At 45.0% G+C, this 27817-nt stretch overlaps 2 protein-coding genes across 2 annotated transcripts; one reads left to right on the forward strand and one right to left on the reverse strand.

Moving 5' to 3' along the window:
• The first annotated feature begins 7900 nt into the window (after positions 1-7900).
• Positions 7901-11948, forward strand: TMEM207 (transmembrane protein 207). Its single transcript, XM_009866941.1, has 5 exons — positions 7901-7975; positions 9801-9838; positions 10255-10299; positions 10747-10889; positions 11800-11948. The coding sequence occupies exons 1-5, from the start codon at positions 7901-7903 to the stop codon at positions 11946-11948; spliced, it is 450 nt and encodes a 149-aa protein (XP_009865243.1).
• An 8599-nt stretch (positions 11949-20547) lies between these two features.
• CLDN16 (claudin 16) lies at positions 20548-27545 on the reverse strand. The gene is made up of 5 exons (XM_009866942.1): positions 27432-27545; positions 22692-22794; positions 22268-22432; positions 20993-21184; positions 20548-20687 (listed from the first exon to the last, which is right to left on the reverse strand). Exons 1-5 carry the CDS (start codon positions 27543-27545, stop codon positions 20548-20550), a joined length of 714 nt encoding a protein of 237 aa, XP_009865244.1.
• Between the last annotated feature and the right edge of the window lie 272 nt (positions 27546-27817).

The raw sequence follows: 27817 nt of genomic DNA on the forward strand, positions 1-27817 counted from the left end.
GGGGTCTGGGGCTGTTTAGCCTGGAGGAGAGGAGACTCGGGGGAGACCTTATCATTCTCTACAACTACCTGAAAGGAGGCTGTAGCAGGGAGGAGGTTGGTCTGTTCTCCCTAGTGGTGAGTGACAGGACAAGGGGAAATGACCTTAAGTTGTGTCAGGGAAGGTTCAGGTTGAATATTAGAAAGAATTTCTTTACTGAGAGGGTTGTCAGGCACTAGAACAGCCTGCCCAGGGAGGCAGTTGAGTCACCATCCCTGGAGGTGTTTAAGAGAAGGGTAGATGTAGTCTTGCCCTTCTTAAACAAACCTTCATAATCTTTGCTGGACATGCTTTCAAAGCCTCTTCTCAGGTTTGCTGCTCAGCTGTGAAGCCTTCAGTTTGTGTCCCAGCTGCAACACAACAGCAAGATCAGATTCTCCTGCTCTGGCAGGACAGTTGGACTAGATGATCTTTTGAGGTCCCTTCTAAGCCCTGACATTCTGTGATTCTGTGCTGAGGGACATAGTTTAGTGATATTGATAGGGCTGGGACAAAAGCTGGACTCAATGATCTTGAAGGTCTTTTCCAGATGAAAATGTTTTATGATTTTATGATTCAGTGTTCATGTTGCTGTTGCTGTGCGGCTCCAAGGATGTTCCTTTAGGAAAACCTTCCCCAGACATGCCTTTTAGATGTGCAAGCTATGATACTTAACACAGCTGAACCTCAGCACGCCTGCATTCCAGCCTCAGAGCTGCCACTGAGGCCCTGGAAGACACTGCTTAGTCACTCAAATATTGTGCCTAAGCATCCCAAGAGACAATGCAAGCTAAATGTTTTCTTCTTCTCTCATAGAATCAGGGCATATATAGATCTATATATCTGAAAACTGGATCCTTATCTAATACTGATTGCTGTACAAGTGAAATTGAGAAGAACGTCACTTCTCTGTCATCCAGACTCGTGTGTCAGGAGTGTTACGTTCATACAGCCCCTAGCACCCTACACATCTAAGTGCTCTTGCAATACAGAAAAATCAAACTGCAAATACAAGGAAGGAGTTTACAAAAGTTGCCAGCTGGAGTTTGTTTGCTCTAGAAGAGATGATTATCATCAGACCAAAAGGGGGAGAGATTGTTTCCCCTCCTACATGACCCCTCTCACCTCTTTTGAGGGTAGCTCTGAATGTTTGCACCTTTCGCTTCCAGAGCTGTAAAGGCCTGTGAGAGATGGAGGGATTACAAAAACCTGCTTTAGGGCAATTTAAGGCTTTTGGTGAATTTGAGCCAGACCTCTAGGGAGGGGAGATGAGCATGGGTGGATTCATCTTGCTAGGAAGATGCTGTTTAGCCAGAGGGAACTTGAGGGAGCAGAAGCAGGAGTCAGTGGGGAAATCAGAGAGTGAATTTTAAGGCACAGGTTAAAAAAAAGAAACGTACAGAGCCTTGCTGTTAGAATGCGTTAAATTTCAAGACAGGAGTGTGTTCTTCAGACTTATTACCAGGGGAAGATATAAAACTGTGCAATTAAGTGAAACAGTAAAGCTGGTGGGGGATTTGCAAGTTAAGGGCAAGAAAGAGCTAGGCTGAGCGTGCCTTTTGCATGGTCTTATTTGCAGTCTCTGCCTGCCCTGGAAGAATCCCCACCTCTGTCTTCATCTGTTGATACATACAGTGAACTCTTAGAGAGCAGGGAGGAAGGTGTGAGCTCTCCATCTGCTCTCCCAGCCATCATTTCTTACCCTGGCACCAGTCTCAAGAGGAGGTGAGCTGAGCTGAGCTGGGTGGCGGGAGGGCAGCCCGGCTGTGCTGCAGGACTCTGGAGGCCGATGTGGAGGAAGAGAAAGCCCAGAGGAGCCTCACAATCTCATCCTTACCCTCATCCCACCTACACTGCTGCAGCATGCTTGGGGAGCACAAGGCAGGTGGGTACATAGCCTCTCGCCCCGAGCATCAGCTCACTATGTTCCCAGGTAGAGCACTTGAATTTTTACCTGTCACAAGAGGAATGTTGCTGTTGCTGTGTTTCTTGAATCTATAAATGCTTCTGTGAGCCCTCCCTAACTCTGGGTGCACAGGCATTTGGCTGTAGCCTATCCTGACCTCACTCTGCCTGCAAGAAATGAGGATCTGAAATTAGTGCTTTTCCCTGTCTAGAGCCCAGGTGGGCTGGGGGGCAGATTGGCAGGGGATGGGCTGCACCTGAGGCCCCCAACAATTAAAAATAAACGTGTAAAGGGCAACTGGCAGGAACAGAAGATGCAAGGTAAGGCTGTAAGCCATCAACTGCTGCAAGAATCAATGGGGATTTGCAAAATCTGAGGAAGCCTTAAGCTGAAATGCCAGCAGGTATCATCACTTCAGGGCACAGCATGCGGAGACTTTGGTGCCTGCGGTCTGGGTGTTGCAGGAGGCACCAAGAAACGTGCACATGTTCCTGTGTCTGTGTGGCCCCTCTTGCGGAGCTAACTCCTGGACCACGGGGTTTCTTGGTCGAGTAGCGCATGTGCCAGTTGATGATGACTGGCAGCGTGATATATTTCAGCATCCACTGCTAAGTGGTTCTGCCTGGAAAATTGACTTGAAAATGTGTTTCAGGATGTGCCAGATATTCTCATGCTAATTTCTCAGCCAAAACCTCCCATGTGGTGTCCAATGTGATATCAGTAACTCAAAGGCAGAGGAAAATGAAGCCTCTATCTGATTCCAAGCAATTTATTCTGCTTTTGTCTTTTTGCATCCAGCAGCTAAGTAAATTACAGGGATTAAAATACAAAAGACATTTAATTTTTAACAGCAATTTCTTAGCTCCTGGCAAAAGAGTAACGAAAAAAGAAGAAAAATTAAGAAAAATAATTAAACCTTGAATATAAATTCTAATTATTAGAATACAAATACAATTTTAACTGATTAAGAGTAAGAGGACCTGTTTGAGCACAACAGAATAGCAGCAGGCTTCAGGATTCAAGTAGCCATAATCAGCTTCAACTTCACATTATAAAACCAAAGGGAAAATTTCTGCTTGTGATTACTTTGACTGTATTTCTGGTGTACTTCATCTTTCCCTTCATTCAAGCTGCTTTTTATCTTATCAGCTTTATCCTTAATTTTAATTCTGCTTTTCTGTTTCTCAAGTCTCAAGGGTTATCCAGCCCTTTGAACTGATTTCTGGTGTGCTCTGTGGGAGGTACAGTGCCTGTCTGGAGAGTTTCTGAGATGAAAGGTCTCTTACACTCTTTTTCCAGGTGGGCTGTTACACAGAAGTTCGTGGCTATGTGGGACATCAGTGACAGAGCTGAGAATTACCTCAAGCCCTAACGTTGAAGCCAGAAATAAAAGAAACCAAACTACCATTTATTCTTCAGGTGCAGCAGATTTTAAAATGTAATTCTGAGCTCTGAATTCTCCTCTAAAGCCAAACAACTGTTAGGCTTAGCTAAACTCCTGTTATTTTGGTACTTTTTTTTAGGATCCAACATAAGTTTTTGGAAGAAAACTTAACTTGGGTGGAGTTAAAAAAACAACATGACAAACCACGTCTCTATATTCTTTCATCTTCCCATTGCCCCATCATAACAGAGCTATCTGTAAAACACTGCTTTCTGGTTTTAGTGGTGAGAGCAGAGTCAGTACCAGAGTTGTCAGCATACACAAGACACTTGCTGGAAAAGTACACTTCTCAAAGTTGCTTCCCCCTGTGAATTCCAGAGCAAGAAAGCTCCTGCCTAAATCCTTCCATGTGTGCTCACATGCTGCAGTATTTCATGTGTTCACTGTAAAATTGGAACAGGGGTTTGCCAGGCAAAAGGCTTCACTGACCCTATTCTCTGCTGGATTTTCCCTATTGATATACCAAAACAAACAAAAGGGCTCTCTGGACCATCCGAAGCAACGGAGGTAGCTGCAGTTGCCTCAGATCCAAGGGTGACCTGCAAAGCCTTGCTCCTGGGGAGGATGCAGCAGAACAATGTCATCCTTGTTTGCACTCATTTAAATCAGTGCCTGGAGTCTTTCCTTCCCCCTGTGCAGCACGTCCCCCACACAGGCTCACAAAGGGCTGTATTCATCAGTGAGCAGCAACTAGTTATAATCCTTTTGAAAGACAACAGGCTGTGCCAGCTCTACCAAGGCTTGTTTTAAAGAGTTCATCCTTCCTTGCTCACGCAAGACCCGGGCTGTCTTGGCTGACTCCTGTACATGTAGACAGATTTGAGGGTCTAAGAAACAACGAGGGTGGTTTCCATGGGACAGAAAATGACGCTCTGGGTCAGCAAAAGGTTCCATCCCCTGTGAGAGCTCGATGACTTCCATTCTGGGAGCCATTTGGTTTTGTGCCCACACTCCTCCCACGAACAAGCTGCTGCACAACCTCGCTGCTCCGGATGGGGCGAACCTTCTTTGCATTTCCAGCCTGAATTTATTCATGGCCAGTTTGCTCCCATTTGTTCCCATGCCAGCAGTGGCCATTAGCTTAAATAGCTCTCCCCCGCACTGGATTTATTCATCTCAGTGTGTTTATAGGGAGCAAGCAACTCCTTGCAGCTTTCATTTTATGAGGATGAGACCGAACCTTCTTTAGTTCTCCTGTTTCAGAGAAGCAATGTTTCATCTTCAGTCCTCCCTGTCACCCTTCTCTTTGGTTAAACTCAATTCACCTGCCCTGAGTCTTCACAGGATGGGGGGGGGACACACACAATCACAGCTGGGTTGTTCACAGCCTGGCTGAGCCCAGATGCTGAGGATGCAGCTGCAAAAGCAAAGACTGAGCCAGCCATGGCAGAGAAGTCAAGCAGGGAGGGGAGAGCTTCCAGTGGTCTTGGACTGGAGGAAAAATTGATTGTGGTAGTGATGTGAAAACACTGTGTCATAAAAAAGCCAACAAATGCTGAATTAACTTATCAGTCAACCTTAATATAGAGAGCAGGGCTGCCCTGCCTTCCCTTGTCTCCCACACCACATCTCTGTGTTCTCCATCCTGTCCTATGTCCCTCCCTGTGTCTGTCCTACGTCTCTCCTGCCACTATCCTTTCTTTCCTTCTTTCTGGAAAAGTCTTTCACAGTCCCATTCCAGACTGTACTGGGAGGTTGGTCAGAGCTTAGCAAGGTGATTGTTTACCTAAGAGTTATCCCTGGAAGCCATCAAATGCTCTGAAAGCAGCTAAGTAAAAGATTTAAACTGCTAGTTGTGCTTACAAGCTGCCAGAGGCTCTGTGTGGGTTTCCATTTGCCCGTAAATTCCCTCCCACTCTCACCAGATTCCAGAGGTCCCCCGGGTGTTCCCTGAAATTTTGGCTCAAACCAAGAGCATTACTGAAAATTGTAGTGTGACACTCAAGCCGGCAAGACCATCACTCCTAGACCACATGCATACAAGAGCGAGCTCAGTTCCTGAAATTCAGACCCCTAATCTAACCTTGGCACTGTTGACAAGTTAAATCAGCTTCTCCTAAATTTCTCCTGTCTCCCAGTCTTGCATCCCCTCTCACAAAGCCCAGCAAAAACCAGCCTGCAGTGGAGGTGGTTTCTGTGGCAACTCTAAAAGTCACCTTTGGGTGATCCTAGAGCTGCACATCAACTCCCATTGAAAGTAACAGGCACCTTAACCAAAGAGATAATAGACAATCATAAATTGCTGTATGTTGCAGTAGTGCCTGTTGCTGCCTGGGAGATGCATTTGTCACCTAGCAACGACATAAGGTGACTAGGAAATAACAGATTTTTAATCTAATGGTCATGAGTTAACATCTATCAGAGAGCAGCCTCACAAGTCCACTGATGAGATGGATATAACTGATTGAGGAGGCAAGAGATACCAAACTTCTCCTCAGTCAGTGGATGAGGAGGAGGGAGCAGGCGTTACCTTTCATGTATGTATATACATATGTGTGCAAGTATCTCCTTTTGGGGGGAATGCTAAAAAGCCTAAAAAAATCCCTCAGACTGGAGATAGCCCTTGGACATAGAGCTACCCAGAAGATGAGTCTCTTGGTGTTGCAAAGCCCTGAAGGCAGCACTGTCACAGTAGGCAGGGAGGAGGCAGGCAGGCTCACAACCCACCATGGGTTTTGATGTCAGGTCCTGGCTGCCTTAGAGCAAGTGCTGGGGCTCTTCATGACATTCTTGTATTCTAGCTGTTGAGCAGATCACCGACAGGGAGAGTTTTCCTGCTGCCTTTCAGTATCAAGATCACGTCTGCAGCAAAATACAAGGCTGTTCATGGACCCCCTCTCGGCCAGCTCTCTCCTGTTGACATAGTTACTGAGAATACAGGGACAGGCCCCACAAATTGCCACCAACACTTGAAACCTCTGTATGGGACCAGCCAGCAGAAAACTTCAAAGCCTGCCTCGAGGCCAGGAAGCTGGGCAATGGCAGGATTCAATTATTCCCCTTTTCATCTAGATATAGACCTAGAACAGATGTTATATGTTATTTTTCAGTACCAGGAGCTCATTGTGGTACCTGCCTCCTGAAATACTGGGGGAGATCCATTTGATAGCTCTAAATTGGAAGTACTCTGGGTGCTGGCATGAGAGAAGTAATTGTGAGATGAAGAAATCTGAAATTAGTTCACTGATGGATGATCTCTTTGAAGCCTGGAATTTTAAGAGTCACAAGGTTCCCAGCAAGGCTGTGCATATTTTTATACTGCAGGAGATTTTTCTTTTAAGAAAACAGCTAAGAAATCTCTTTGGAAATTTGCTGTTAAACAAAATTGAAAAAGATTGGTCTGAACCAGGACACCAACATGTTCAGACTATTTATATTGTGTAGCACATGCACTTAGCACCATTATGAGAGATGCTTTCTCAGAGGGCATCGTTTCAAGAGTCTTGCCTTTAATTAGTAGCGAGCTGAAAGTAAACATTTGAGAACACCGGGGTTTGGACTGGGTTTATTCAATATTTTAGCAATAAATAACAAACCTAGGATAAGCGTGTGTATCAGAGCTCATTAGACTTCTCAACCTTTTAGCTGAAGCAAACCACAGAGGTGTATCTCAAGAGCAGCTTAGCTTTGTCAATCATTACTGAAGTAATGGCATCACAGCATAATACTTAACTTCTGGAGTGACGGCTAAACATATTCACAGCAACACCCTTTGTGTTAAATCTGGAGGAGCTGTAGTTAATGGTGCAATTCAGCCACAGGCTGTAAACTTCAGTGACAACCTATTAGCGACTGCTGAACAAACCGGGATCATCCGTTCTGCGGTGATCAGAGCTACCGGGCAAACCATCTTCCACCTTGGTTTAACAGCATCATCTGGATGTATCCATCAGGATCAAATCGATCTTTATATTGTGCAACAAAATTTTGTATCCCTTATGAGAAGCATTGAGGATGTGTGGGGTTTTGGGTGCATTTTCCCAGCAAACCAACCGCTGGAAGCTGTGTAACAGCAGTAGAGGTGCTGGTGGTTGCTGTCTCAGGCTGGGAAGGGTTTTCTCTGTCCTTGGTGCACATGTCTGAGGTGGTAGGCACAGGGCATAGGAGGTGGTTGGAGGTAGCTCTATGTTTTCTGTAATGTCAGAATTGCAGCTGAAGGCAGCATGTAATGAAAGCGTGGCCTCACAATATGATCTCCAGTATTTGTAGCAAGTCTTGTTAAATACAGCTGTGGGTTAATATGGAACTAAGCTTCAGCAACAGGAATCTGTGAACAGCTATGAAAATACCAAAACAACTGCAAGGTGCTGACCTTAAACTAGTGTTCCTTTAACTTGTAGCAGCAGTTTGAGTGTGCCCATGCAAACCCAAATTCACTCCCCGGCTAGCGGTAATTTCTGAAGCACGGGAAGCCATTGGGTGATGTGTTCTATGGCAGAAGGCACAATGTGCAGAAAGTTTTAAAAACTACAAATAACAGAGGGTAAAATACTGCTGGAAACAAAGCTCTTCCCACGTTTCTCCTGCTAGTGATGCAGAGACCCAGGGCTTTATGTTTTGCTTCATGGATCAGAGGAGCTGGAGTTCTATGTTTAACCTTATTCCAGGTAACGAAACCCTTCACTGGGACCAGGCTGATTTTAGGGATTTTGAGGGGGGAGACTTCAACCTTTATAGAATTTAGTCATCAGCCCTTTTTATTTTCTTGGGAACAATTTTTGAGGACCTGATGAATTTGGGGGGGATTTAATGTTCACAATGATTCCACTTAATGTGGAGAAAACATGACTGACTTAATCCTTTCTTCTGTCCCTGGCTATTGAAATGGAAGAGTATGAGTCTTCAGCAGCACAGGTGAGTGTTTGGCTGCATTGATAGATTACTGCCTCAGAACAGTTTAACTACACTAATGTAGCTCTGCTGAGGCAGTTTGGAGGATGATAAAAGGGAGTCAAGAGGTTATTGTTCAGCCATGAAGAATACTCAGGCTACGCATTAATCACAGCAATCAGCTGCCTGGGTTTGACCTGTTATTCTAATAATCAGCTGAAGTGCAGAAAAAAAAGTATTCTACATCAGGGTTCATGTGTGACATGGTAAATTAGCTCAGTTCTAAAAGGACACGTCTGGAAGAGTTGAAGCTTCTGTCTTTTTCTCTATTCCTCATTTGGGTTTCAACCACTCATGACATTTCATAGATGATGTATTTTACGAAAGACCTTTATGAAAAACCTAAAGACTTCTGTTGAAACTAGGGACCCAAGTCAGTGTGTGCACAGGATAAGATACATTATAGATATTTGTGGGGTCGTTTCTTGCTGTTTAGAGAACACAAGCTTTGCACAAAAAAAAAAATCCTTATAAAGAAGTCCTATTAATTACAGATGTAATATGAGATTTCTCAGTTATATGTATTTGATACAAATTTCTAATACAGAACAGAGCTTTCCAGTTCAGCTCAAAGAAAGTCAGAAATCTCTGTGTGTTTTGGGTATACACAGAAGGAAATCCAAAGTAAAGATTTACAAATTACATTCTGATAGTTTTCTCCAATAATTAAATCAAAATTCTTCCATCATGCTCATTCTGCTTCCCAGCATTAAGGCAATTCTCTATCTGATCTTAAGGTTTTTGCAGTGAAGTTGGGCAAGTGTTAAAACACCCCTGATGCGAGTCAGCCAAAAATTGCATTGAATTTGATTCAATCATACTGATGAACTGCTCCAGTTACTTTTTGCTCAGATAATCTGAAACTGAGCCTAAGATCAACAAGGCTTGCAAAAATAAACTTGCTTGAGCGGAGGGTAGAAAATATACCTGAAGAACAAGTTTCAGGCTCACATATTTGCAATACTTGAAACCTGACTCTGGGAATGATGCACCACTACTATCCAAACACAGGAAAATGCTGGGTAGAGCACATGTCTGGTCAAAACAGCTCAAATTCACAATTACATTCACAATTAGCTACTGGCAAATGAGCTATTGATGAAGAACTTAGTCACAGGATGTTTTCATCCAACGGTTCTGAATAGCGAGACCCAGTTCTGTAAACAGGTCTTTGACACCTGCTTGTGTTTCCTTGCTTTATTTTTCCCTTTTTCACATCAAAAGAAATGCTTTCACCTCGGCCTAGCTTTCATCTGCAAAGTATGGATTTATTGAGCGTTCTGTGAGGTTATCTGTTGGTTTCCATATGGGCTAGCTCAGACCAGAGACGAGCAGAGGCAGGAGTTCAGCCATGTGGTCTCTAGGGAGACGTCTGGTTTTCATCCTTACAGGGGCCAGCGTATGTATGGTTCTTCCTTTCCAACTTACTACTCTAAGAGCAGTATTTCTACTGATAAATTATAGGAAAAACAACAATCAACAAACAAAAACAATAAACACACCCCCCAATCTGCTCTCTCTGATTTACATGTGTGTTTTCAGTTAGCAGACTCTGAGTTGGACTGCGAGCTTGGTGAGAGGTGAGTGTTGTCTCTGTTTTCTCACCTGCGGCTACCCCCACCCTGGGCTCTGTTGGGATGCTGTGCTCCTGCCCGGCACGCTGGCATGACGGAACAACAAGGGCTTCTAGGAAAAGGCCATATAGATTTTCTTCCAAAAGAAGAAAGGAAGGTTGGCAACCCTTTGGATTTTCATCAAAAACAGTGGTGACGAGTGCCATTGTTGGAAGGCAAACCGGTTTCACGCTGCTTCGTACGTCATCTGCATCTGCTCCTATCTACATAGATAAACTTTTAATAGAGTTCCCTTGATGGAGGAAAACTTCTCAATCCTCTACTTACTGATGATGCTTTTATTTGTGTTGGTAGACATTCATTGGAGCCAATGCAGTCCCCTCACATTGAACTGAAAGTTCCTTTTATTTTTCCCTTGTTAGGTGCACCAGGCAGAGCAATGAAAACTTTAGCAGCTGGTATGTGTGGTAAGTTTCAGATTTGTTTTGCAGGGAAAAACTGGCAACTAATATTCTTTGATGAATATATGGAGAGAAAGGCATTAAGGGAAACTGACAGTCAGAGAGCATTGCTCCTGGGCTGTCCCTGTGTTCTGTCTTTACTGACTAATGGGAATCATTTATCCATATCCTCTTCACTGTGTGCTGACAACTGAGCTGGGCAAAACTGATGAATGATTTCAGGGGGAAATGTTTGAATTTCCAGCCAGCCTCGGCACTGAGCACTCGGCACTGAGATGTTGCTTTCAGGGGACTTTGATCATGTCCAGTACATTGATGGGGAAACCACAATATTTAACAGCTATTTGCAAAAAGATGTTAATGAATATGTAAATGTGAAGACATGCAGCCATCTGTCAGTGCTGCCCACAAATGATGATGGGACTGTTCCCCCCACTGCTGCCTCTGCTTCAGGTTCCTGATGTTGTTTTTCCTGGCCTTGCTCCTGTCCTGCGGGATCTGCTGCTGCCTGCAGTGCTGGCTGGAGCGGCGGAGCTGCCTCCCCCACCCACGCACCCTGGCCGTCTTCGCGCTTAGCAGCTCGGACGCTTTTTGCGGTTAGTCTTCTCCCTACCTTCTGCAAGGTCCCCCTGGCCCCAGCAGGCTTCCCATGGCCCTTCCACAGCCCAGTAAGAGATGGTCAGACTTAAATGGGAGCCAGGCTGCAGCTGGATGCCATGTTTCTGGTGAACAGTGGAGTGCCCAGCTCAGGCATCTTGGGGAGATGCTCGGGACATGGACTGGAGTATTTAAGCAGGGCACATCCGCTTTTCCTCAGCCCCAAAGGTGCCCAGCTGGAGCTTGGCCACACTAACACCGGAGGAGTATGAGACCTTCTCCTTGGTGCCAGGGCACTCAGCTGCCCAACACGCGCAGCCACAGGCACTGCCTGGGGTCAGGCAGCACTTTCCAATGCGTGACCTGCATTTCTCACTCAGGCAAGACCACACCGGTCTATTTGAGCTACATCAGCAGGCAGCTCAACTGGCTGAAACACCCTGGGTCTATCAGCAATTCGTCTTCGTGGGTGCTATTTATTACGGTAGCAACTCTCAGCATTTCCCCAGGAGCACCCAGAATTTTGAGGACTAGGCTATAATGAATGTGTATTTCACTTAGCACTGACCTGGCATATTGTCAGCAGGCTGGGCCAGACAACAATTCCTCCAACAAAAACAACGCTAATTCTATCATTAGACTAAACCCTTCCCAGAGGAGGTATTGCGTGCTTTCTGGGTGGTCACAAACAGTGCCTCCACAGGGAAGACCCACCCAAAACCCACTCAAATTCCTCTGTTTTCCCTTCTTGTATCTGGAGTTTGTGGTGAGAAGCTTTGTGATGCCATGCTTCAAAAATTACATCCATGTCTTTCTTGTTTCCAAGTGGTTTGGCAGTTCCTCCCAGGCTCACCCCTCTCACTTCTTCACTCCTGTTTGCTGTACAGTTATGGCTTTGCTTTCTTCCAGCAAGTGAAGTGCCTCAGTGCCCGTTGTCTGGATCTTCGAGCCCCTGCATGACTGCAGAGACGTCCTCTTCTCCTGCGCCACGGTTCAGCCTTGGGGGAACTGAATTGCCTCCATCCTATGAGGATATCATGAAGGAAAACAAGCTCTAAGCCCCACGTGTTGGCTTTCTGCTATTCCACTTGGTTCGTTGGAGATCTTCCATTATGCTACAGTAGTGTGAGATCAAATCAGCCCTTTCCACTGAAAAGCAACACATATTTCATCTGAACCTAAAAGGGGAGACAAAATGCAGCAGAATAAATGCCAAAAACATGTGTTGAATCTGTCAGAGGAGCTCAGCTTGACATTTTGATAAGGCCCTGGATTTCAAGATGTTCCCTCAGAGGTCTGTCTGTATTCAGGGTTTCTGGCTCAACCTCCATATTTCTCTCTCTAAGACTGCTTGAGCTGGTGCAGCCCCATGTGTTTTAAGACGGAATGTTGATAAATGACTTGATAGTTACTTCTTAAACTTGGGCTGCCTCCTGCACTCGGCACAGTGCCAACAAACACCCTCTGGCAAAGTCATGTTGTTCTAATACACTGTAATGCAATCATGCCACTCTGTGATGAAGGATCGTTTGCCACATTTAAAATATTTAGCACAGCATATCAGATTTGTCTAGTGCAAAAGGCAGCAAATTTATGGTTGGGGAGTGAAAATAAGAGATGGGGATTAGGAGGGGAGTAGCAGTGGCAGGAGCTGGTTACAGAGCATGCACAAAAAAAGGGAGTTTGCTCATTTGAGCCGTTCTTAATTTCATGGTGACTCTCTCCATCTGCTCATGCCATGGCATTGCACACCTATGGGCTTTGAATGGCCCAGGACCCACAAGGCATTTCCCCACAGACATGAATTATGGGGTTAGGTATTTGGTATTTATCTACGGAAACTTATTAGGACAAAGAATGCCGTTTTCTTCAAGATAACCACTGCAGACAGGATGGGAAGAGACTTCAAGAAGACTGCCTTATACCTGAGCAGGATCAGCTCTACCTAAGCCATTCCTGGGATGTACAAGCCTACCTAGTTCTCAAATTACAGAGGAAAGACACTGAATTTCCCCGCTAGCTGGATTCCAGATGAAAGCAAAGACTTCCTTTATTTGTCGTGGGCAGGTCACTGAAGGCTGAATTCAGGCTGCCTGACCTCTCTACCTCTGCCCTCTCAATGGTGAGGGCTGGAGGCTGCAATCAGACCTCCTTTGGTGCAGAAGGTAAATGTCACACCTCATACTGTGCATTGCATTCCCAGAGAGCCAGGAGCTCACAAAGTGAGGAGCTGCATCCAACTTAGGTACCCTAAAAGATTAATAAAGATTAATGGAAGCCCACAAGCTGCCTCGGAGAGCAGCTCCCCACCTGTAGAGTGGGGTTAGTGCCAGTCCCTCTGCCCAGGAAGGAAACGAGGTAGTAAATCCATAAAGCTTATGAAGTGCTCACATATTTTCATAATGAGGCTATATAAGTACCTTTGCTAGATAAAGAATTATAGCGTATTTTGGGAGACATATCCTCTGCCAGCACCACAACAAATTATCTCCATAAAATCTTATTTTAGAAGCAGCTTTAATGTTTGACTCTTGTGTGAAAGGAAATAAATGTTACTGTAGCAAAATGAATGTTTGTGCCAGCAGCGTAAAATATTATGGGGCTTATTAATAAGGAAAATTCACAAGTATAAACTCAGCCAGTAGAAAAGTCGAGCAATCCCTGAGTGTCCTTTTACTGGCTGAACTTAGTAAGAATTGCAGGTAATCAGCAGCTCCCAGGATCAGACCTTTTATATACATAACTACTTCCGCTACTCAACCCCTTCAATTTATGCCCTGAAGCATGAGATTTGATTATGTTTGTCACTTCAGCTTGCATAGCCTGCTAGTGGGCATTTAATCAGCCATCCCCTCCTTCCCACCTACACACTGCACCTGCCTCAGTGATCCCTACATGGAAGCAAACTCCACAGGTTGCTTGCATTACATGCTGCATAAAACATTACTCCCTCTTATTAATTGCTAGCCTCTAAACAAACCTCTGTCTTTAACTGCATTGAATGTCACCTTCTAATCAGATGGCTGGAGAGGCTAACGAGCAAGGACTGCCCTCGTTTCAAAGGCTCCATCACTCTGCATTCCTCTTTCACAAGGTCCAGTAAGCAGTGCTCATTACTGAGGCGGTAAATTCTTCCCCAACAACCCAATAGAGGGCAAGCGAAGCTCTCAGCAACGCGCCCAGGAGGCTGCTGCTCTTGCAGAAACATTCGTGAGAACAGGTTTGTGTTTCTGTGCTACTCGTGTGCGTGTACTCTGGATGATCTTGCTCTGGCAATGGGGTTGGACTAGATGATCTTTCAAGGTCCCTTCCAACCTCTGACATTCTGTGATTCTGTAATTCTGTGAAATGCATTTGGCTTTGTGACTGGGGTGCTTTAATTATTCACAAAATAAATAAAATTATTCACAAAAGGAAATAAATTATTCCATCAAGATCGTGTCAATTGGCTTACAGTAAAGCAAGCTGCTGCCTTTAGCAAAATTAGGTGCCACCTAGAGTCACCAGTGTGGGAGGACCTGTGTGTTGTGGTACCTGTGCAACACAATAGGTGCCATGGGAATTTGCAAAAACTGCTGAAGACCAAGAGCCATCTAAAAAACAGTTTGTGTAGGGTTACTTCTGTGGGCTATAAACTGATCTTGCTGCTGGCTAGGAGAAGAAGAGTAGCCTGAGAGGGGGCTCAGCTGGGCACTGCCCCGGTCCTTGGCTTCCTGATCATTGGAATGGAAAAAGAGATGGGTTCCTTCCATCTGCAGATGTATTTGGATTGGCCCCACTGACCTACTGTTGACGATGAAAGATACTTCCCTCAGCATGCCCCCTTATTCCCATGTGCTCCAGCAGAATGAGTAAGGTTTCTCCAGACCTCTGTTCCCATCCTTACAAAAGCAGAGATTTTGCCTGCTTTCTCACACTTTTGTAAGCAGTCAGCCCTTAATGAGGGCAGTTAATGAAGTTTCACTGATGTTTGCAGAGTTTTAAGGAAAGATTAGCCATTTCTTTATAATTCACTACCTTAAGAACTGGGTCTACTTTGGAAAAGCATTTCTTCTGCCGTGACTCTCTGGGTGCTACTCATCCCCTGACTTATATTTCGTTCTGACTTTGAGAAGAAATGGCAAACTTCTTTAAAAAAAAACAGAGAACACCGGAAGGCAGAGGTATTGTGGGAGAGCTGGCTGTCAGTAAGCCTTGAGAGGGGAAGATGGGGGCAGTACAGAGGAGCTAGTTGCTTGGTGGCCATCTGGAAGTGAAAGACGAAGGGAACGCAGAGAGGCACATGGCTGGACTTTTGCCTCTGTACATCAAAAGCTGAGTAATAAAGTCATAAACAGGCTCTCAGGCAAAATAGAGCAAAACCAAAGGTAGCTGACTCAGGGAGTCGGTCAGGGCTGCCAGGAGGGTTGCACATGAAAGATATGAAAATAATACAAATGCTCATTAATCTCTTTTTTTATTGTGGTCTGAAGACTGAATTATGTGCTAAAGGCTTTTGTGTACGAAGAGTTCAGGACAGATGCTCACTCTCTTCGGGTCACTAGATGGCACAAGTCTCTCTCTCTCACTCAAAGACATCTTACAGCAGGGAGCCAAGAGCTACTGGTTGAAAATTGTTCTCCACTCCCTGTAACAATGCTTGGACAGAATATTTTGGTCATTAATTGCTTGCCCACGATATTCAACATATTTGGAAGGGCAAACTGTGGGGGTTCAGGCCCAGCTGAGAGAGAAAACTTTATTTACTTGGTGGACTTTTACTCTTCTCTCTTGGAAAGGATATTAAATAACTATAAGTAGATGTGTCTGAACTGGCAATAAAGTCTATAGCTGTTGAAGAGCCATGGCTGTAGGTGTTTGCTGGGGTCTGGGGTCTGCAGCTATTGCCAAAATTCTGGGCAGCCTCCAAAATCACACCCCACTTTCCCAAAGTGCCTCTGCCTTTTGTGTGTCCTTCCAGAACAGCAGTGATTTCCCTCATGGGAGTCAGAGCAGATCACTTGGTGAAGCACCTTTCTGACAAAACTTGGATGTGGGATTAGAGAAACACAACGCTCAAAGAAAACTGCATTTATTGTATGTTATATGTTACAATATGTAAGGAAAACAGAATTCTGAGGTCACATTCTTATCTACTGAAAGTAATTGTTCAGATCTACTGAATTCACACCAAAATCACATTACAAAAGGTGGAAAATATGTATTTTTTTAAAATACTTGTGCAACTGCAATAGGAGATAGTCTTGTTCACAAGGTCACAGTAAGAGTGAGCTCTAATTAGAGCCGGAGTTATTAAAAGTACTTATGAGCAAGGCTGATCAAGGTAGTGAGAATACAAAGTACTACATGCAGAAAGGGCCAGCTATTGCATGTCTCATTGTTTTATTCTCTCTCACTTGTGTATTTCAAATTGGGAAATCAATACCTATTTGTAAGGCATGAAATCAACTTAGCAAAGAACTTAGCTGCAAGAATTTGGTATTTTCCATAACCTGAAACCAGCCAGGGTCCTGACAGTCTGCACTGAGCTGTGTGCTATCAGTGAAGAGCACAATGGCGAGCCCCAAGATCAAGGAGACACTATGAGGCAAGTACAGCAGGGAGGAAACATGGGATTCCCAGAATCAAGGAATCACGGAATCGTTAAGAGTTGGATAGAACCTCTAGAGGCGATTTAGTCCAGCTCCGCCTCTAAAGCAGTATTGCCTAGAGCACGTTACACAGGATTGCATCCAGGTGGGTTTTGAAAGTCTCCAGAGAAGGAGACTCCACAACCTCCCTGGGCAGCCTGTGCCAGTGCTCTGTCACACTCACAATAAAATTTTCCCTCATGTTTAGATGATACTTCCTGCGTTGCAGCTTGTGCCTGTTGCCCCTTGTCTTGTCACTGGGTACTAGTGAAAAGAATCTGACTCCATCCTCCCTGCACCCACACTTTAGACATTTGTAGACATTGACAAGGTCTCCTCTCAGCCTTCTCTTCTCCAGGCTGAAGAGCCCCAGCTCTATCAACCTTTCCTCGTAATACAGATGCTCCAGTTTCCAAATCATCTTCACTGTCCTCTGCTGGACCTCTCCAGTAGTTCCCTGTCTCGCTTGAACTGGGCAGCCCAGAACTTGAGTCCCAGTAAGCAGCTAAGTCCCTGACTCTACCTATACTCTGTGAAAGAAAACAATGAGGCTGAGATGCTAAAAACGTACAAAAGTACGTTCACTAACTTGAAAGTTAGTGAAAGTCTGGAGAAGGCTAAAAGGCTATTGGTACTGAATAATTAGGTGTTGGGCCTCGGCTGGAAATTGCATCTGAGCAAAGAGCCTTGGTAAATCATCAATGACAATCATCCCATAGTGAACGAGATGCAGGTATATATTAAGGAAATTCCTTAATGTCTGAGCTCACTTGCAACATGAGGGACAGCATTAGGGACAAATTGTGATTGTGAAAGAAAAAATAAGTCCTGTATACTTTCTGAGAGGTTTCTTTCTAATGAATTAAAAAACCAAACTAAACTAGATTTGCATTGTTGCATGGTAATGAGCTAATAAGGAGCGAATACTTCCATCATGAAATCAGAGTCAGAATTAAATCAAACAGCGGATTAACGATTAAATATTAACAACTTATCAAAACATCAGACAGACTGTCAGCAGGATTTTAATAATGAAGTAATTCAGTATTGGACCGATTATTAGAAAACATTAATCTGGCAAATCTAAGGGTTGCTGTGACCCTTTCCTTGTCCTCTTGTGCAGGAGATAGACCCCTGAAAGCTACCATAGAGTGTGGCTGGAACAGGAGTATGGTTAAAGAATTGGCTCTTATTCTATGTAGATACCAGAGAAGAGAAAGGCTCACAAATGTTTATGCAACATTATTTCTATACAAACAATATCTGTCTGTACATTCTTTGAATGGAAGGATCTTCTGAGGATGTTGGATCCTTAGTTAAGGTAGTATCTGGGGTATGTGTGTGTCTTATTTGTGTATCCCCAGGAGGAACACAGGGCTGGAGGGACTAATGAGACCAGTCCTTTATATTCAACCCTGATCAGGGCATAGACATTCAACCACAAAGTGTACACTGAGCCCCTGCTTGGTGTGACCCACATTTGCAAGTTACAAAACAGCTCCCACCACCTTAAAATAAGCTGAAGACCATTAGGACAAAGGCCTAGGAGTGTCCTCAACTACAACATCCTGGACAAAACAGGAGAAATAGATGGTCTGAGATCTGTAGTTACACCAGCATTAGCAGGCAATCCCAGACTATTTCTCTTCTGCTGAACAATAAATAAATCTTCCCAGCAAGAGATAATCTTCATGACTCAGAAAAAGCTAGAGCAAACAGCAACAAGAGGCTGGCAGGTGTCCACGAGTATTAGTGAGAAGGGCTAACGTGCTGGCTGCATAGTCTGGGAAGGATTTGATTCAGGATTTTGGTCCAAGTGATGATGTCTTTGCTCAGCATCTCCTCCTCAGGACCATCTCTCTGCTGAGTGAGTCAGGCTGGGGCAGTCTGTGGCGTTGCAGCATCTCTCCTCACTTGGGGAGGCTAAGGGAGCATTTACCTCTCTGGGGAGGATCAGGGGTGTGGGCACTAAAGCAGGGGCTGAGCACAGCTTTGCCTCTGCAGGGCAATCACCCTCCCTCTCCTTTCCAGTAGCAACAGAAGGAGCAGAGGAGCAAGGACACAGCCCGGGAATTAGACCTGAAAATGTCCCCAGAGCTTCCCTGCCCCAGCACAGCATACCAGCTCTTCTGCCCCAAAAACCCTACAGAAAATGCATATTAAAAGGAAAAAAAAAAAAGGCTCCAGATGCAGCTTCCTGCACTGACAGACAGAAATTCCTGTCACCTCTAGGTCTCTGTGCATTCTTGTTATAATCTGTGAATTCATCACATTGCTCGTAGCTCTTGTACTTGCCTTTCAGGACAGTTCTCCTACTGTGTTTACATCTGTTCCATATAGCTCACCTGTTGGCAATAAGCTACTTTCAGTCTGGCTAAACATAAACGTCCGCCAACCAAGGCAGCGTGAACTCTGCAGGCACAAAACCTCCCTTGCCTGGACAACAGCGTTGCCAGGAGGGCTCTTGCTGAGATGGTTAGTTATAGTCTGAGACTTAAGGAGGTGCTTGAGCCCATATCAAAGCAAGATGGACCTGCTGTTTTCCCATCTGTCCCAGAGCCTGAGTGTTATTTGATCAGGAGCCGTGTCAGGATTGGGTTATGTTCTAATGTTGCACGTCAGTTCTGTGCTGCTGCTTCCAGGATAATCTGTGAGAGGACTCAGCCCTTCATTTTCCATTGTAAGGGCTATCAGAGGTGCTGTTTGGGGCACAGCCTACTCCACCCACAGCCATCCCATCTCCCTTTGGCTCACATATTGCCTGGGGAGGAGGAAGGGAGTTTCTCCATCCAGCCTCCTCTTCAAGCAGTCAGTGGAGGAAGCCTGCCTTTGATGAAGCCTTGGTAGCCACAGTTTGCACACCCTCCTGAGACCCCAGGGTTGTTTCTCCACTGCCCCTGAGTAGATATACCTCTGTGTGAGAGCCTATTCTCAACCCCTGGTGCCCACAAACATATGATGTGATGCCCATGGTAGAAAGAACTGGACTTGGGCAGTTCCTACCAAACCTAAGAAAACTATGTCCCAGCTTCTCTTTCTTTCAAAGGCATGGAAGAACTTTTGTATCCATGCTTAGGGAACATGTTAAACCACATTGGATTTTTTTCACCCACCCCAGTAAAGATGTAGTTCATGCTCTAGCATCACCCAGCCTATGGAATCTTGGATTGCAGCAGGGGATAGCAGTCCTGAACTGGATATAAATATCTTTTGATAGAAATGGACAACAGATTTTAATACTGTTTATCCTATTTTCTAGCTGGTATAGACATCTTGTCATGCACAAGGTCAGATTTTGGATCTTCACTTACTCTGTCATTGTCCAGGCAAAATTTTTACTAACCAGAAAGAATCTGGCAACTTCCAGATCTCACTGACTCTAGAGCATCTGTAACGTACCTTTTAACACTTAGTGAGAAGGATTGTATTTTGCAGGGAAGAATGTAGCTGAATTTGTGGTTTCCTCAGTGCAGAGGTTCATGGGTCAAAGAGAGGGCCAGGCATTTAACACAGCTCTTCTACTGAATTCCTCAGCTGCCTTTAAGAGAAGACCCCCATGCTGGGTGCACAAGGTTCAGATGTTGGCTAGACAATCAGTTCCTCTCTTTGTCTGTACTTTCTGCTTTGTATGTTCTGTTACCACATTGCCAGACACGGAACAGATCCATCTCACAGTCTGGGGATCTTCATGATGAACTGGAGTCTGATCCAGGAGTGGCTGATTCATCTCACTTGTGCAGATAGTGTTGAGCCAAATGCTTGAAGAGTTTGTGTTGGTTATTTCAGCTCGTGCTTATGCAACTGGCCTCAGCACTCAAGACAACAGGAATCTCTAAAGCAAGATCTTCTCAGAGATTACTTTCTTGAAGGACGGGGTTTTCTTAAGCTCTCACAGTGCAAACATTTTGGCACGCAGCACACCCTTGAAATTTAACTTTGCATCTGCATCACATTCTCAGGAGTTTGGGTCTCTGTGCAATCCACTACAAATAGAAGTAGAGCTCCTTCTGGAGTGCTCACCTTCTCCTCACACTCTCGTGTCCACTGCATACATTTTGGCAGTAGCTGTTTGAGAGGATGGCAAATGCATGTTTGTTACGATTGTTCCAGCTGAGGAATAGCCTTTCCTCAAGAAGTAAGCAGAGTGGAATCTTCCAGAGCTGGTCTCTGTGAAGCAGAGGGAGAAAAATATGATCTGCTAATGAGTGCTTGGTGACTCTCAGCTGCAAACTTTGAAATTCAGAGAAAGCAGCTCTCCAAGATATGACATAATAACACATTTTATGTCATACACTTCAGCTCCCACCTGAACACCTTGATGTGCTTTCTAGAGCTACTGAAATAATGCTATGCCCATTTCACAGCTGAAGATACTGCCCTTGAAGGACTTTCCCCACCCTGTGTGCCTGTAGCAGGCCCTGAGCGATGGCTCTATCTCTGAACTGTATTTCAGCCCTGCTACGGTTCCTCACCTCTGAAGAGATACATGCAGCAGGTGAGCAGGCCCCCAGATAAGAAGCAGCCAAGTGACCCCGCCATGCCGAGCCAGCACGACCAGCCAAACTTGTACTGGATGCCCAGAAACACGTTGTGGAAGACCAGAGAGGAGCGTTCCACGTAGACATCAACGGCGTACCACACCGAGCCGGTAATGCCTGGGAGACCTGCAGGACAGGAGGGAGGTGCCACACAGAGCTCCCAGATGGACCACGAGGAGATCACAAACATAAAATCTGGAGCTATAGCCTTCTGTCTGCTGGGCCAGTCTTTAGGATGGACAGCTTTTGGCCCAGTTCTATCTCAGTCCAGTCACTTTGGTGGATTTATCCCGGTACTTACTGATACCACCTGCAGTGCTGTCAGACAGTGGCCGTGCCTTGTGGCTTGGCACTCACAGCATCCGTGTCAGCACTGGCTGACAGCACTCATGTTTCTGCAGGAAAAGGCAGAGAGTTCCTCTCTTCCTAGCTTGTTTATCAACTTGTTGTAAAGTTGCTTCAAGAATTTAATTTTCTAACCTGTTTCAATTTTCAAAACTTTGACAGTGTTTTCAGACAAACTTCTGGAGGTGAATGAAAGATGTCTAAAAGAATCTCTCAAAGTGTTTTGCATAGGGTCCCAGTAGCTGGGATGAGTTATATGTTAAAACTACTCATACTGAAGCAGAGCTAGGTGCTCAGTCTTGGAATAAAGTCAAATGAAATGGGTTGGTACCTAACTAGCTGTCTATTTATTTTTGCATTTAAAATTCTCCCACTGGCTGTAACAGCAAAGCACCTCAGTCAATCGGTTATTTATCACCTAAGCAGGAGAGATGTGTTATTATCCTTTTATTAGAGATCAGCTGCAGAGATTTTGGCCTAAGTGACTTGCCCAAGGTCACACAATCTGTGGCAGGTCCAGGAACCGAACCAGGATGCTAGGACTTTCTAGTCCTTCAGCAATTACATCTCTTTGCCTTATCAACAACACTGACTTCTTCACCGTAAAAAGGCAGTAAATGCAAGTCAGCCAACTCAGAGCCAGGTCACCTGGTCAGTACATGAGATGAAAGCAGATAAACTCAACGATGTGTTGTTAGGGACAAGCAGTGACCAGAGGAAGCTATATTGCACAACTAAAGAAAATTATGTTCCTTCCCCCATGTTTAGCCTCCAGAAAACCACCAACTCCTCTGTCCAAAATAAGAGAAGGCTTTAGACTGCTAAAGAGAGTCGTTGCAGGATGAGGATGCAGCAGATGAATACCTGCAATGAGCAACGTAACTCCAGACACCAGGCAGACGCGCAGCTTAATGAGAGGCTCATCAGGAAGGAGTTTCACGCAATCCAGCCCCAGGACAAGGAAGAGAAATCCAAATCCTGCCAGGATGTCCGCTGTGATCATCATGGCTCGGGTCAGCACCAGTTTCACTGCAGGACAAAAACAGATGGTTCTACCACACGAGGCATGGGAATATGGGTGAGTGATGGGGTCAGATCCCATGGGAATGTTTTTTTTTCTAGAGTGAATCTTTCTCCAACTGCTGAGAGTAATACCTCACTGAGAAAAGAAACAGGGCTCTAACATGTATGTGCATCAAATCACCAGTCCCTGAGTAGAACAGATGTTCTTTTGGTGTACAGTCAGGTGTCCCCACCACTTGTAGAAGCATCTTTGACTCTTACATACCAGGGTGCTCTGCATAGATGGAGTCGTACTCATCGCAAGTTTGGATCCCATCAAAAACATTTGTGACACATTCCCACCACAGACCACGGCATTTTGTACTCACCTGTGGGTTGGGAAGAGAAAGAAGACCATAAATTAATATATCCACGAACACAGCAGACAATCATCTAGGCCCTTCAACAGAAATCCTGGTCCAGTTACACTGATGGTGAAGCAGAGATGTTGAAGAAGAGAAAAAAGCAGCAAGATGGAGAAAAAGGACGAGGTTTTCTGTGTCCTTCCTAATTAGATTAGATTTTAAATTCAGACTAAACATTAGGAGAAAAACTTCGTATTGGTAAGGATAACAAAATCTGAAGGAAATTTCTGGGAAGAGCTGGGCCAGTGACTGACAGGAGACATTTAAGGGCAGGTATGATCACTCCTTGAATACTTGTCTAGGCTGAGCTCTGCAGGGCCATGGACCAGATGACCTGAGACTTTGCTGTCCATGCTGCCCTTACACCATCCTCCTGCTGAGAAGGAGCAGCTCAGAGGGGAGCACGACTGGCAGGGCAGGCATTGCGCCAGGACCCTGATGCCCTCAATGGGAGGTGGCTGCAGTGCGGTAGAGGAGTGCTTTGCAGCAGACCGGAGGGGTGGATGTGAGCCCCCCTCCAGACGCGTGTGGAGGTCTGCCCCCAAATGACTCGGCCATAAACACTGACTGGAAAATGAGAGGCAGCCAGTGCCCATCCTGGCCCTGGGGCTCCCGATGTGCTGCCGGCAGTGGAACCACATGTGCCCGAGCCACACTCATCCCTGAGACATCCAGACTTGGGCAGACATTGCAATAGCATCACGGCCAATCATCTCTGCTGTCCTGAAGCTGTAGATACCATTCCCAGCCCAGCCTTCCATAAGACACTTTAATACGGGAGGCATTTTCATTACCAATGCAAATATGGCAACAAGCACCTCTAAAACATTCCTGGAATTGCTCATACAAGGAGCAGAGTTAATGTCGGAGCAGCTTTGGACTCCAGCCTGCCCCGCCGCTGCCAGTGACACCCGCTGCAGTTAATGGAAGGAAAAACTCTCCCAGTGAATGGGTTTCACACAGGGGAAGGGGACTGGGCTTGCTTGGATGACTCAGTGAATTCATTTTTCTTGCACTGTGTAAATCACAAAGCAGATAATAACATATCTCAGCCACTTAATAAAGTCTCATTCAGGTTGCATTGAAGTATGTAGCCAACTGCAATATTTTCTTCACAACGCGATGCCTGGGCCAAACTGTTCAACTTCTCTGTGATACTGCACTGTGAACAGAAGGTGAGTAAAAATGAGTCACTGCTTCAGACTGGCAAAAAGGATGCTATTTATGTTTGAATTAAAACAATTTATATGTTTTGTTTCATGAAGATGAAAACTACTTCCAATTTCTGAGATTTTGTAGCAGATTTAATGAAAAATATCACCAAAAAATGAGAAGAAGTGCTGAAAAAAAATTTGATTTAATTGACTCTGTGTTTTTCAAGAGACCGGTGGCATGTAAAACAACTTATCATGTTTATATTACATGTAAGTGTTTACCGTGGCCCACTTAATCAATCTGCAGCTCCTCTTCCGTCTTTACTCACCACCATTCAGGCTCTGCTTGAAATTAATTTATTTTAATGAAATTACATTTTGTTCCACTTGTATCTACATAATTTCATGTTCCTCCCAAACCACTGTAGGCTTATTCTTACTCCCAGCTCCTCACTTGCTCACATTAGTATTGTTTTCTAAATCTTATCAGCAGCATCTTCATCTAAATTACTTATAAAGTAAATAACAGAATTCTGGGCTTTGTCAGCCTCCAAGTGAAACAGAGATCTTAAGGTGCAATAGTTGTGATCATGGTCTAGCTTGTGAAACAACCACTTCCAAGGCTAGAAAATACTTGATAAAGTGTTTCGTGTTTCTCAGGATGTTTCAGTTTTCACCTAAAATGGATAGAAGCAGGGATCAGCCCATCTCTATGCAGGTAAAGATAAATGTCCCATTGCCTGGTGCAGGAGAGATGGGAACAGGCTTTAGAGGGGGGACCTGTGCTGGCCTGAGCCACTGCTGAGCTATTCTGGTTTCTGTTATCTGGCTCTTAAACTCCTTGGACATCTCTTCCTCCCTTCTGTTTGTACACCATTTGTCCTTTTCATTGTTAATCTGCTTTCAAACACTCCCTTGGACATCTGCCCCCACACAGACCCTCGAGCACACAGGAACTCAGTGCTCTAAACAGGAGAGAGGTTAGGCCTGGCAGGGGCATCTGGTGGGGGCATGAATTTCTTCATTCTGTGGTCAGACCCATGTTGGCAGCACTAACTCCCCATCACCTCTTTCACCCCATAGCAAATCTGCTCCAGCTCCCCCCAACCCAGCTCCCTGAGAAGTGAAGCACCGCAGCCAAACTCCCCATTTCCCACTTTGATTACGAAACACGCTGCCACGACCTGCTTTCCCTAGGAAAAGTATGCATGTAAAACATAAACTGAGTAATGACTGTTATATATATATATAATTATATCCTGTGCATAATGTATAATTAATATTAAAATAATTCTAACACAAAAATGACAGAACAAGCACACACTTCCCCTTCTGGGGAAAACACAAAAGACAAATATGTGAGAGATGTTAGTCACAGTGTTTTACCACACTGTAAAAAGGTGCCAACATACAATGATTACAAGCCCAGCATGAAAATGAAAAAAGACAGCATTTAACAGTAGTGGCAATATTTTTAATCCACCTGCAACAGGGAGGGACTGTGTACACACTACAGTGCTTGTTGGGAAGCAGATTATGGTTTTTTTCCAGTACAAACTACTTCAAAAATTGACCCAGGCTTGTCTTGATGCTCACAAGGAATACACCAGCTTAAATCACGTTCTGTGCTGCCATAACCTGGCTGTCTCTGCAGGGGAGGCAGGGGAGGCTGTGGGAGCTGAGCACTGACTGGGGCCTCCAGCCCCTCTGAACCAGAGGCGGCTGCTCCCAGCACTCCCTGGACTCCTTCTCCTGGGCTGCTCCTCATTCCCAGTGAGGGAGGGCTTCACCCTCCCCAACTGCTGGGGGCCAGGGTCAAAGGCAAGTGACCTTCTATGCTGAAGGCTGGAGTCCTTTCTTCCTGAAGTTGCCTGAATTACTTTTTTTTTTGGACAAGAAAACAAGAAAACAAGAAAACAAGAGCCACCGTGAGCTCCACACCTTTCTGGGTGGTTTTACCTGCATTTCCTTATTTAGAGAGGCAGTGAGTCGTTACAGCCATTAGGGAGATCAGTTGGTCAGGTATTAAGGCCACAGGCATTTTTCACCATTATTTAGTATTCACACTCAGAGCAGGAAAAAAATAATAACCAAACCGAGTGTTAATGGAATACTTTGCGACAGTCCAGTGCAGGTGCCTTTGTGCCAAGAAGACAAGGTTACACAGCCTCAGGGTAATGGGCTGGATCTTTCCTGGACTCACTTTGCTCAGGAGCTGGGTTTCCTTCTTTAATTTTTCTTGGAAATGACGGCAAGATCTGGGATCGTTTGGCTTTTCTAACACCTTCAGCTGACTCCAGGTGATTCACACCTCCCTGAAATGAATCTAGAATATCTCCTAAACTAAGACAATAAATGAAGAGTGATATCCCAGCCAGCATCAATGGGTGCATACTGTTTTCCTTGAAAAGTGGCTGACTGAGCAGACACACTGATCGTCAGCAACCTCAGTGCACTGGATTTATGACCACTACAGCATCTACAACCACCTTCCAGGGTAGGGCTGGCAGTCAGATTGACAGGATTTCTTCTGACATAAAGAAAAAAGTATTTTCATTGTAATCACTTTTAGCCTTCTTTTCTCAGATAATTCAATACTTGATGTGATGCAGCTAAACGTTGCATTGCAATCACTGAGTGCAGAGGAGTTCCTTTGGTTTCCCATGCTGGAAAGGTAAAAAGTTTCCTCCTGATATATTCGGCCAAACTCGCTATCTCAGAAAATGTTTCACCTTCATTGCATGAAGTATCCAGCCTACCAGAGAGCAGATTCCCACACTTTGAATCTGCAGTCCTTAAACGTACAGAATGTGCTGGAGAACTTGGAGTACTGAGTGATGGAGAAATGGTGACAGTTTGGGGCCTGTAGTCTCTGGGCACAGCTTGTATGTGTGTGGCATCCTGCTACCTTGTTTGCAATTTACTTTTGTCAATACCTTTCTCTAACATGAGAGTGCTAATCTTTGCACAAGTTCGAGAAAATATTTCTGAGTGCTGGATCTGATGTCACTCCCCATCTACTCCATTAATTTCTGCTAAACCTATAGTTCAAGGGCTGTTAAGAAAAAGACTTGAAGAGCACAGGTGTACACACTGGACTTTTCCACCAAGAAGTCTGACCTACAGAATTAGAAACATCTCCAAAATACTCATGCAGGCTGGAGATGCAGAATAACTGTACTCAAGTTCATGCACATTTAAACCTAGAGCCTGTAGACCTTTCCTGAACTTAATAAGTGAGAACAGAATCTGGATAAAAAAGTCTAGCAGAGCAAATTACACAAAATATCACTTTCCCCCTACTCTTAACCAGAGTCATTAATTTCATTTTCATCCACTTTTATCCAACATAATAGGGAAAAGGTACATGTGAGCCAAGCAACGATACTGAAACTCTCTCTAGAACATATTTGCTTTGGAGATCAGCTCTGCCCATCCCAATCTTACCTCCAGGGAATCGTCAGCATTCACCATCCAGCAGTCTGTCCAGGTAGATGCTATCAAAAACCCAGTGGAGAAAAAAGCGAAAAAACAGCCCACATACTGGAGGAAAAACCTCATTCTAGCAGGTGATCAGCACATGGGGGGGGGGGGGGGGGGGGTGCTGAGAAAAACAACGCCCAGCCCCTTGTTCTTAAAGCTGGGATAGAAGGAGAGCTCAGTGTCCCAGCATATTGCTGCCCTCTTCCAATGGCCACGAAGAGCAGAAACTTCTCACTTCTGCAGATGCCATCTGTTAGTGATGGCCACAGGAGCAACTCTCACCTGCAGCGGAGACGGGAGGAGGGTGAGAGCACCCACGGGAGCTGCTGCAGCCAATCCGCCCGGCACAG

Source organism: Apaloderma vittatum, unplaced genomic scaffold (assembly GCF_000703405.1).
Source record: "Apaloderma vittatum isolate BGI_N311 unplaced genomic scaffold, ASM70340v1 scaffold39783, whole genome shotgun sequence".
NCBI classification, from domain to species: Eukaryota; Metazoa; Chordata; class Aves; order Trogoniformes; family Trogonidae; genus Apaloderma; species Apaloderma vittatum.

Coding starts and splice junctions, on each gene's coding strand:
- CLDN16 (XM_009866942.1), bottom strand. CDS start 27,545: ATGAGGTTTTTCCTCCAGTATGTGGGCTGTTTTTTCGCTTTTTTCTCC. Junction 22,433..22,691: donor CATCTATGCAGAGCACCCTG/GTATGTAAGAGT, acceptor TTTGTCCTGCAG/TGAAACTGGTGCTGACCCGA. Junction 21,185..22,267: donor AGTTACGTTGCTCATTGCAG/GTATTCATCTGC, acceptor CCTGTCCTGCAG/GTCTCCCAGGCATTACCGGC.
- TMEM207 (XM_009866941.1), top strand. CDS start 7,901: ATGCAGAGACCCAGGGCTTTATGTTTTGCTTCATGGATCAGAGGAGCT. Junction 7,976..9,800: donor TATGTTTAACCTTATTCCAG/GTAACGAAACCC, acceptor GTGTGTTTTCAG/TTAGCAGACTCTGAGTTGGA. Junction 10,890..11,799: donor CAGCTCGGACGCTTTTTGCG/GTTAGTCTTCTC, acceptor GCTTTCTTCCAG/CAAGTGAAGTGCCTCAGTGC.